At 43.6% G+C, this 12,115-nt stretch overlaps 1 protein-coding gene across 1 annotated transcript; it reads right to left on the bottom strand.

Annotated features, from left to right (window-relative positions):
- Positions 1-274: 274 nt before the first annotated feature.
- SBSPON (somatomedin B and thrombospondin type 1 domain containing) lies at positions 275-9,146 on the bottom strand (the record flags this gene model as incomplete). The annotated part of the gene is made up of 5 exons (XM_084203561.1): positions 275-416; positions 1,064-1,240; positions 2,048-2,138; positions 2,694-2,888; positions 8,930-9,146. The coding sequence occupies 5 exons, from the start codon at positions 9,144-9,146 to the stop codon at positions 299-301; spliced, it is 798 nt and encodes a 265-aa protein (XP_084059687.1). The 3' UTR covers positions 275-298.
- Positions 9,147-12,115: the final 2,969 nt, after the last annotated feature.

The raw sequence follows: 12,115 nt of genomic DNA, 5'->3' as shown, positions 1-12,115 counted from the left end.
AGACAGGGCTATGGCCAGTAAAGATGGAGAACTTAAGGAAAGAAACTACTCTGGTTAGAAACATTAGCTCTTTAATTACAAAAGAGAAACATGGTAATGTGCTTCTTGTGTTCTAATACAGAGATCAGTCTTTGCATTTTGTATTAAGGCAGAATTTCCTGAAATGATTCTGCCACAGTCCTGACTCATTTAAAATTTGTTAAGGCTCCAGAAAATACAGCAGAAATATATAGGTTTCTTGGCATTGGTGTTAATTTTCTTAGTCTTTTTGTTGCAATTTTAAAGGTCTTTTAAACTTTTATGTAAAAATAAAACTATGCACCAGGGGACAGGAACAGTGTTCCAGTTGCCGGATCTTTTTCCAGGTTCCTTGGCACTGAGAATTGCCAATTGCTTCCCAGTGTAAGATTTTATCTCTGAAATGAGAATAAATATGAAATTAGAAGAGTAAAGCTGTGCATTTAGCGTTACTGGATTGTGTTGTATAAAATGTCAGAACATTTAATCATGTAAGACTTTATTAAAGTTATCTAGCTCTTAAAATGCTTTCTGGAGTAGACATTATATTCCGAAGTGGAATACCCAGGATGGTGGGTTGAGCAGCTGGTTGTACAGGTATTAAGTAGTATGCATATTAATAAATATATGGGTCAAATAAAAATCAGTTCTGAATAATAAATATCTACTTTCACAATTGCATTTCTAAAAACCAGGTATATATGCTTGAGGGGAGTACCAATCCACCACTGTTAAATCTGCAATCAGATTTGGACTATGGCAGGAAATACCCTTTTTAAGGAAAAATGCCCACAGCTATAAGAAGTTCTCTTCCACTACACAAATTCCATCACTTCTTCACAATAGTGAATAAAGCATTAAACTCTTATATTGAAATGACTTCCCAATTTTATCTAGGTTTTAAAAGCAGTTTCTGTGAGAAGCAAAAGCATAAAACCTTCTGAGCTCTACAAACGATTGAGCCGTTCCATTTCTTAGGTCCAATAAATGCAGCTGGTAATGAGATCCTGAGAAGTCTGAACTCCTGTGCTGGGTTTTGGCTCACCCGTGTGCGTTGTGGCCGTCTCCGGAGCAGCGCTGCGTGGCCGTGCTCATGGCCGGCGGCTGGCAGGTGACGCACACGGTGTGTCCCTCGCGCAGGTACTGCATCCAGCGCGCGTACGGACGCGTCTCCAGAGCACAGTGCTGGGAAAGAGATTCCGTCCTGAACTCCACACAGTATCTGCTCAGGAGGAAAAGCACCACGTTATCAGAGATCAAGCATGAGCTAAGTAGGTACTTTGAATGGACTTACATATTGTAAGGGTGGTGCAAGTTAGACATCATCATTGCTAACAAATCTCCTGACCCTAACCCAATCGTGGATTCTTAAAAACATTATGCAAACTATTTCTCATTGTATGCCCCCGTCCAGTGTTTTATGTATAATCTCACTTTCTGGTAGTGTCCTGTATTCCTAAATTATTTTGAAAAACAGATCTCAGTAACCCATATTTTTGCTTCCATGCTGCTGAAAGAAAATGGAAAAGAGACTTTAAGAGTATCAATGAGTTTTATTGTTCTAGGAAAAATAGCACAGGACAAAACATTATGAGCATTACAGACCCAGTAATAGCCTAATTTAAACTTCATTACCATCTCTACTGGTAACTAAACAAAATTTCTTACTGCTTGTGTCAAACAGTTTTAAAAAGAAAGGTCTCTTGAGACCAATCCCATTCAGCCCACATTGTTCAGAGACCTACATATAATTTCTCAGACTTAGGATACATTCAGATTTGTTTTAGCATTGTTTACTGCTGGCTTTCAAAAGCAGCTATCATCAAATCTGCCATGATCCCAATGTCTAGTTCGTGACAATTAGCAAGTAATAAAAAATATCTAGAACATGCAAATAAACTGCAGGAGAGAAAACAAGTACAAGCTATAGCTTATTGTCTAATGATTGCAAATTTAATTATGTTTTTCTCTGTAGACAGCTGTTTTCTACTGAACAAGATGACCCACATACATATAATAAATAGATTACCCTGCTGCTTCTTTGTCTGAAGGCCGGAGAGAAGATGCTGCTTGTCTTTTTCTTTCTTTACCGTATTCAGAGGTAGTTATGAAAGCAGGGACTGAGGAAAAAAACAGTTATGGTAAAACAGCAAGGCACAGCTGAGTCATATTTCAATTACTGTAACAGTGAGTGAATGAATCAGGAGCTTGTGGATGGCAATGCTGGCTCACTTTATTGAAAAAGTGATAAAATGTTGGCAACATGGGACCTCAACCCCATTCCCTATAGCTAAGCTCTCTTTATTCAGAAAGAAAAAATCTAATAATGCATGCCATCTAGCCAGTGAGGAAACAGGATGTAGTGGAATCCCACAAGGAGTACTGTTTTGAATTTGTGTTCTAACTTTGCACAGAGATAATCTGATACTTAGATTCAGCTGAAGGAATACACAGAGCTTAGTTGTTTGCTTAACTGAAATTAAGAAAAGCTAGAGTAGAAAAACAAATTACTGAATAGAAATCAATATGACAGTAGAAAGTAAAGTTCTAAATTATAATTTTAACCAGCTAACTGCAGATGGATGCTTGGTTTTTTTGCTGTTCATTGACATGAGTAAAATTTATGATGGCTGTGATGGACACAATATAGAGCAGAGAGATGAAATTGAGAATACCATGTTCGTGGCCGCAGTCCTCCCCCTGGTAAGTCAGGTATTCCAGGCAGCCAGCCTTCTCCTCCAGAGCTGGACACGGTTCCCCACCGTTTTTAGGTTCCTGTTGCACATAGCGCCTACGGACCCGCAGCCCGGGATGACATTGTTCTGCACAGCCACTCCAATGACTCCACTCTCCCACAACACAGGGAATAGCTGCAAAGCAGTATTAAAACATTATTAGTGGTCAGGACTTCTGTTTTATCCTAATTGCTCTCAAAAGCTTGAGATAAAGAGCTTTTTGTTTGGTTTGGGTTTTTTTACTTTCTCTTTTCTAATTCCATTTATATGGGTTTGAACACTCTTCCAGGATTTTGGCATACTCCAATTGAAAATTCAAACCTACCTGCAATGCTTGGCTCCCTATTCCATCCCTTGTCCACAAAGAAACAACCCCTCATCCAAACCTTTCACTACAGCTGTGGGGCTCTTCTGTACCCTCTACTGAGGCATAAAGCATTAGCCTCAAAGGAGACCAGCTCATAGATTACCTGCACCAGACTGGTCTAACCCTCCTTGGCAGCTCCTACACCACTAGATTCTGTTTAAAGGCTGGAACATTAAACAGCAGCATGCTTGATTCCCTTCAGATCAATTTCTAACTCCTTTTTCTTCAACACTGAACTGTGTCCACTGCCACAGCTTTGCTTCCCTGTTTTAACTCAGGTCCTGCTCATTTCCAACTACAGAACAGTCCACTGGATATTTGAATTTCAGTCCTCATAGATAACAAACTTCCTCTGGACTCAGTCAAAAGTTCTGGGGAAAATACCATTATTTCTAAAGTAAACTTTGAATCACAAGAAACTGCATTTCCCTCAGGCAGGAAAAGGTTTTGTGGTATCACTCCTAGAATACAAAAACAGGTGATGGATACATTTTTCCTGAGTGAAAAACTACACAACACAGAAGTCTTCACTTTATTTTTCCATTAAAACAATATGGAACTGTAAAGAACACATGGCCATTTTACATCTCCATGAAACTGCTTTCCTCAGCCTCATCTCCAGGAACACCAAGTCTCTGGTTTTGAAAACTGTATAACCTAAAAATTTTCCCTTTCCCTAGCAGTTAGAATGAATACTACAGCTTTTCAAAGCTTCACTGCAGGCTGAGCCCTGAGGGGTTGGATTAAGATGATCTCTGGATGCTTGCTGATGGAACAAACACAACCCCTCCACCTGGGAGCTTCAAATCTGCACAGCTGTGGCAGGAGGACCCATGAAAGAGCAGATAAGAAAAATGTCTCGCGCATGGGTATCCATCATGTGGAAGAATTCTCTGAGGATAAGCAATCATTTCCCTAAATGAGTTGTTCTCAATTTGTAGCCTACAAGGACATTTAATCTGACTGGTGATCTGTTCCCAGTAGCCTTTATTCCTGGAGGCCACCCAGTAGGTGCTCCAGGTTAGAGAACAGTACAAAATACACATTATCATCAATAGGTGGGCTATCTTAAACTGGTTCTGGATTGTTTTGGGTCATGCTTCTCATTATCTAGTTAAATAAAACTTTTCATTTCCCAGGTGTACTATTTCTCATTAGCTTGTCATGGAACATATCACATGCTTTCAATTTTTTTTTCTGCATTTCCGGATTATGATGTAAATCCCTAAGAAGCTTTACAGTTTAACCACAAGTTGCATCCTTGTATCAGTGTTGCAGGAAAGTGATGGGACCAAACTAGTCTTTCAGGAAAATATTTCATGTCCCCTGGGATTCTGCCAGTAGAAGACACTGGGAAGGAAGAGTAGAATATGATAACCTCCTTGGGATTTGTGACTCTTCTCATAAAACATAGAAATTGCAGTGTTTGCTCTGTCATTACATCTCTAATTTCTTGGACTACTACCAATATCATAAAGCAGATAAAACCTCTAAAACCTCTGAAAGAAGCTACTTGGCAGATGTCCTTACCACTTTACTAAATTCCCTTCCTCTGTTCTCACTGCGCTGTGCACCAGCTGTTCTGACCAAACTCGCCCACTTTGGAGTGCCCTGACAGCACCAGGTGTATTGTGGCTGAGGATGCTGCATCCCACACCCTAAGGAATTCCACTGAAACAGAACCACAGGGCTGCCACAGGTATTGGGCCACCAGTTGTCCATCCTGCTCAACAATTAGTATTCTCTGGTGTTTTCCTCTACTTACCAATGAACACCTTCCCAGACAGCTCCTGTGATTTGTAGAACAGTGCTGGACAATCACAGAAAAAACCCCTTTGACACATGCAGACACCTGACACTGTAGCACCAGGCACTGCCCTCAGACACATCCAGGTACCCCAAAGTACATGACACAAACTCTGTGGCTGTGAAGGCACCACACTGACATGCTGCAGTACAGCCCTCAGACTGTTTGTTCGAAGAATTGTGAACTAGAAAAGAAAACCAGTGATAGTTAAAATATCTTAGACTCCACCATGAGATAACCAGGACAAGTGCTAAATGCAGTATGGACCTCACAGGCTTTGCCACCTGGCCGCAGGGTCAAAACACAGTCCTTAACTCTATTTGATTTATGGTACAAGCACAGACTTCAATGCTTGGTCACACATCTTAGTTCTACTCAAGTATCCAAAGGACAGTAAGTGTCCATCCAGCCTGTTTCCTCATCTATTGATTCTCTTCCAAGCTGGCTGTACGAATGACCTGCATGAATAAGAATTTCCATAGAACTTTAATCCCATATTAGCACCTTGATATGCAGATAACATCAAGTCAAACATCAAATTTTCCATGAAGAAACTCCCAAAGGGACTGAATAAGTGCATAACAAAGTGATGACTTCATGTCTTACTGGAATCAAACCAAGCTGACAGTTAAATATTGGTCATCTGCAGAAATACATGGTAATTTTATGGTTATCAAGATTTAGAATAAGAAGGATGAATTGCCCTAGTCATGTGGAAAAATAAGAATATTGGGTTGCTAGAATGGAATTTAGGCAGCGGGGTAATAATGTCGCCCTTGCAGTCAGTACCCAAAAACTATTAAGGGACAGTGGATCGATTTTGTGCCTTGTTGGAAAGATGTCAAATTCCACAGCATGACAGAGACTGGGTCCATGAGCTGACATAAAAGGAATGGTGCCATCTCTTGGCACACAAAAAGAAGCAACAGGGACCTATAACTACATCTTTATAGATCCCTCTCTGTGTTGCTATTTGCTCAGCTTAGTTAACACAACTATGTTCAATGATGATTCATTGAAACAATGAGGAGGATGCTAGTCAAACAAAACTGAAGGAAGGGATTTGTTCTCAGGTACCTACCAAAATGGAAGCTAATGCAACACTTGAAATTTCAAAAAAAATCACAGAAAAATTGCATTGCTATCTTATGAAAGACAGCTTGAGTAGCCAAAACTTTGGTTCTCTCTTCCATTTGCAGCACTATGAAACACAGATCCTTATTTCTGAGTGGAACTCTATTTAATTTTTTCCCATCTTTGGAAAAAGAAAAATGAGGATTGCAGTATGTTCATTGTACAACATATATTGTAATATATAAGGATTTCTAGATTTTCTTAGTGTAACCACTTTGATTCAGATGGTGAGCCGATTCCTTTTTCAGGCTTTCTCACTGGACAGTAGTTCCTATTAAAATGCTATGTACAAAAATATTCTTTCTTCAAAAATATTCTTCATTTATTCAAAAATATTCTTCAGTGTTAGAACTCTGAGGAAGTTTATTTTAAAACTCTTGAACTTGGCTTCAGCAGTCCATGAACTTCTGCTGAGCTATCTATTTATAAAGTACCAAAACTACAATGATTTTTCAACATGACAGAATTTAACCCTGCCGCTGGCACCTTTAGCATGTTCATTCTTTCAGAGGTTTCTTTCATTTTGGAGCATTGTTTTTGTATGATTCCTAACATTTCTTGCATCCTAGCATCTCTTGATTTCTTACATTTGAGGCACTTTACACTTTCCCCAGAGGATGAAATGTCATTTCTGCAGGTGCTGAAATCATGAGTTGTGAACAGGCTGACAAACAAGCAATAGCATGAGAACCATTGATCCCCTTTCTTCACATTTCTATTTTAAAGTTTTGAACTATACATTCAAAACAGTGAACACCCCTGGTGTCATTAAACACTTAGATTTTAGCAAGACTCAGTGGGGAGACCCCAATATCCAATAGGAAGAAAAAAGACTCTAAAATTTTCATCCATACTTGCGTAAATTGATACAAACTTCCACTGGAACTCTTTAGAATTTCTGTTTCTACAGAATACAAGCTAATGACTATTTGCCATAGAGAGTATATATGACAATTTGCTTTAAAAGAACAACTTCTTGTAAATTTAGAATTTTGGATGTGTGAATTCTAGGACCACCTTGCCAAGGTGCCAAAATTTTGCCCTCCCATGCTGCACCCATGAATGCAAAATGTTCTGTTCCCTCTGTTTGTGTTTGCATTGGTGCTCACACAACTGGGCAGCGAGGCAGTGAAGGGACTCAAACCAGGCAGAAACAGGCAATAGAGAAAACAGAAATACTTCCCTGTGTGTTTAGCTCCCTGAACTGGGCCACCAAAGACTGGCAAATTCCAGCTCTGTTGCAGAAGAGGCAGTGAGACAGGGAGGCTCCACTGAGACTCCATCTTTCTGACTGGATCGAGGGCACCCACCGCCCACACAGGGTGCAAGTGTGGTGTACTTATTTTGTAGACATATAATGCCTTTTGAGGCAATCACCACTGAGCCTGAGATAAAAAATACCATCTTGATAACAGCAGGGCATCATCAGGTGCCAGAAATCACCCCAGAAATCATGGTAGTGAAAGTTCTTAAACTAGAACATCTCAAGCACAATCTTAAGCTTCTTGTTGAAGGATTTCGGCTCTGTTTTAATGCTAACACTACGCATGTTTATCAGCTCTCTCCTTTTATGCTTGAATATTAAGAATCATTTGATTTACTGAAAAGATGCAATATGCTGTGGCTGTAAGACAAGCATCTTGCCAGTTCTCCCTCCACTGACTTTCCTGAATGAAAGAACAATCTATTTTAAAAATGCTAATTTCAAAAATGCTACCCTCTGTCTTACTTTGTGGTGCATTTTTTCCCTTCTGCTACTCTGAGAAGATTATTTAGCTGTGGGAGAGCTGACCATGCTCCTTCTAGAGACCTGGGGTCATAGTTCTGCTCTGCTGAGTTCTTCTGTGCAGTTTTACATCCCTTAGGATGGGTCTACACCATCTGACAATTGTATTCCCCCTTCCCAATCCAGGCAGATGTAAGCCAACTTGGTTCCCAAAGCTATGTGGCTATGTCAGCATGGCGCTGAGCCTGCTAAATACACCCTAATTAGCAGGACTGTGCAGCAGAGGCTCATGACTTTTTGGCTGTAGGCTGGCGTGCATCCAGCAGCCGGGAAGAGACATTAAGCTGACTGAGTACTAGTACTGCACCTGCAAAGCAAGGTCTGTGTCCTGCAAGCCAGGCACAGAGAGGTCTTCAAATTGTGAAGACTGTAAAGGGTAGAAACCCCACAGAAAGAGGCACTATGAATAGCTACAAAGCAGACACGCAGTTTGGCAGTTTGGTTTCCCTCCTTGTCATTGCTCACTGGGAGGCTTTGCCATCCCCCGAGGGCTGGCAGAGGACCCTCTCACTCATGCTCCTATGATTATTTTAAAGCCTTTGCCTTCACAGTAGAGTCCTGCGGATTCATGCTCCTAGACAAAACCTCACCGTGGGGACTTCCCCAATTATTTCATTGATACTTGTTTGTCAGGATGTGAGGAATCAGCTGAGAGACACAGGCAGCGCTAAATTAATCTCCCCGCTGTCTCTGCAATCGGACATCTCCCCTGCAACCAATCTGTGTTTGGGACTTGCCTGAGTGAAAAGTAACATAACATTTTAGAAGAAAAATAACTTGAGACTGTCACTGTACTACAGCTGATCCGGAAACCTTTTCTTTCTAGTGGGAGAAAAGTCTCTATCTCCCCTCCCGAGCCCGCCGCTGCCCTGGCGCTGCCCAAACCTGGTGCCTGGGCTGGGAAGGGAGGAATCTGCCCCTCTGGCAGCCCTGAGCCCATGCCCGCACGAACGCAGCGAAACCTCCGTCCCGCGAAGCCCCGCAGGCAGCTCCCGGACGCGGGGAGAGGGCCGGGGCCGCGGGGTCCCGCCGGCCGCCCTCCACCGCGCCCCCTCACCAGGGCCGGGGGCGGACGCACCTACCCGGGCACGCCTGGCCGTGGTCGTGGCAGCAGTCCCCGGCTCGCCGGCAGCCTCCGTCGCAGTAGCATGTCCCGTAGCCACCTCCCTCCCTCCATCCCTCGCCGACGCAGGCGGCATCCCGGCCCTGGCAGCACCTTCCCTGGCAGCTGCCCCCGGCCCCGCTCCCGGCCCACAGCAGCCCCAGCCACAGCGCTCCCGACAGCGCCGTGCCGCCCATCACCGCCACACCGACCGCCGCCACACCGACCGCCGACACACCGACCGCCGCGGCGCCGCCCGACGTGCGGCCCCCGCCACCGCCGCGCGCTGCGGCCGCCGCCAGCCCCCGGCGGAGCGGAGCAGAGCGGGGCGGGCTGGGCGGGCGCCCGGCGGGGGCGGGAGCGGCCGGCGCGGCCCTGCCCGGCCCTGCCCTGCCCTGCCCGGTCGGGCAGCGGCACGGCTGCCGCCGCAAAGCTTCGGGTGCGGGGGCAGCGGCAGCTGGGGCGGGTACGTGTCCCCAGGGGTGTCCTGCCAGGTGGTGGGTGTTTCCCGCGGGATCCGCATGGCAGGACAGCTGGCGATGTCCCACACCGCGATGTTCTGTATCAGGATGCCCTGCCCAGCAGGAACCGTGTCCCACACTGCAGGACTCCCGCAGGTCTGACCCTCGTAGTGATGTCCTGCACGGGGATGGCCCTCACACCATGACCCACACTGCTATGTCCCACTGCAGGGACCTCCACAGTGATGACCTTCAGTGTCCTCCCCGCGGCAGTCTCCCACATGTTGACAACCTTTACAGCAATGTCCCCCTCAGCTGTGTCCCATACTCAGTGACCCCCACAGCAATGCCTCACATGGTGATGTCCCTCCCACAGAGCCAAGTCCTGTGCAGCAGCAGTGTCCCATGCTCTGTGATGAGCCACAGAGCAATGTCCTTCACAGTGGTGGCACACAGCCGTGTCCTGCACAGGACCGATCGGCACGGCAATGTCCCAACCAGCAGTGTCCTGCACAGCCGCACCGTGTACAGTGGTGACCCACATCACAGTGACCCACAAAGCTGTTCCAGGGCATCCCCAGCCATGTCCACACAGCCCCGTGGGTGGGAACAACCTGGTGCCACTAGCCATGGTTTATTGGTACAGGCACTTTCTCATTTCAGGGCATATCCCACACAGCATTTGTGTGTGTTATGTTTTTCACGTTTGTTTTTCCTTTTTTTTTTTTTTTTAATCTGTTTCCAGAACAAACAAAAGAAGCTGTATTTGCAGGTGCACAAGAAAAACGAGGTTGATTCCCAAGTAACTTCTTAGTAACAAGAGGTTTGGATTCTGGTTTTCAGTCCACTTCAGTGCTAAGAGGTTTTCAGGATTAATGGAACCTGATAATTTTAGCCAAAAGTCAAATCCCAAAAGTAAGTAGTGAGGTGACTGCAAAAATATGTTAGCTTTGCACACTTCAATTTGCAGATAGCTACTAAAGCAAGAGACATCTGGTCTCCCAAAGCTGCCCACGAGGGGAGGTAACAGTTTATTATATTATCTACTACATGTGGGTACTTGGACCCCCTGAGACAGCTCTGGCCAGACAGAGTTTAATTTCTTCTAGCCATCAAATATTACTGTTAAAATGTTTTTTAATCCCTGAGGATTGGGTCTGATCTGTTATCCAGTGTGCCACTAATGAATTTGCTGGCATTCTGCCAGCCTAAAACTTGAACTCCTGAATAGCAAATGTTGGGGGAGTTCCTGGGGTGAGTGAGAGGAGAACAAGACTTCCAACCTGCCTTGGTAAAGCAATGTGAGAGAAGGAACGCCTCTTTATGTTTTCCTTTCCTTTATTGTATTCCTGTGCTTCACCTGAAAGGCAAAATATTAGCAAATAGTAGTAAGTAACTACCTTTGTAGGTGGATAAATCGTGTGCAGATGACTTATGCTGAAAGGATGAGTCAATAAAACTTGGATGAGCCCAGAACGGGTCAAAGAGGGGCTTTCTCTTAGTGGATATGTTTACAGAAAAAACAAGAAAATATGTCTGCATAGTCTAGCAAAAGAAAACAATACAAATGAAACATGTTATCATTTCTACTGGACATAGTAAAGCAGATTCTTCAGAGCAACCAGGAAAAAAGAAATCTTAATTAAAGGAGAGAACAAGCTCACCCAGTTTGTTCCAGCAAATACTTTGGTTTTTTTCTTTTAGTGAATTTCTTTCTATTAGGAGTAGCACTAGGTAACTATGAAGGACAAAGAAACACAGTGATGTGCTCTTGGCAGTGACTCAGCATAGAAACACTTACAGGCAATTCCAAGAAAACAGGCAGAGATTTCTTTCCAGTCTGACATGAGATGGTCCACAGAAAGTAGGTGTTGCTCAGTACCTGCTGTTGGTTATCTTTTTGTCATGCAAATAACTTTACAAGCAATGCAGAGATTTAAAATGCACGTGTAGGTAAGCTTAGGGAACATGCAGAGTCCTTGCTCTTTCTTGTAAGCCACAGAGGAGCATTGCATGGAGCAAAGGTCATCAGGCATCTGTTCCTCATGTGCACTTCATGCCAAAATACTTCTTAATCCCAGAGGTGAGGAGAAATCTAAGGACTGTATTGTAGTCCTCTCAAAAACAGGTGTTACTGTTGGCTCTGAGATTTTGAAAACCATGATCAAGCTGAAGTTGTGAGCCATTTTCCCCTCCATTTCTGCCCTATTTTAGCTTTGGAATCTCTAAACTCAGATTCCCAAACTAAAGAGGGGAAAAGAAACCAAGACTGTGAACGTTATTTTTCAACTATTTTTTCAAACATGTATACGGTTCCAGTGGGTTTTGTTCCATTGTTTTATTTCCAATCCAAGTGTCCCCATTGCCTTACATGGAGTTCTCCCTGGTTTAAAATATCACAAATACAAAACTGAGCCAAGTATGTTCCAACAATAAATTAGAATGAGAACTGTTCTCTGGTATTTACCATGCTTACCAGTATTATTATTTACCATGATTGTTTATGCTTTCTCTATATAAAGAATGTAAAGCAGACCCAAGTTTACTCTCCATCTATTCCTGTGGCACACATCTACTCATAACAGTAGGTAGAAGACTGAAAGCACCTGCAAGTGGGAAAAGCTTCGGACTAGGTACAAAATATGTGTTTGATAGTAAAATACCTTTCTTATTTTCTCAAGTTGAACTTACAGCTGCAGTGATTC

Source organism: Fringilla coelebs, assembly GCF_963513975.1.
Source record: "Fringilla coelebs genome assembly, chromosome: 1".
NCBI classification, from domain to species: Eukaryota; Metazoa; Chordata; class Aves; order Passeriformes; family Fringillidae; genus Fringilla; species Fringilla coelebs.
Note: the sequence above shows the minus strand (reverse complement) of the source record. Positions and strands in the feature narration are given on the sequence as shown.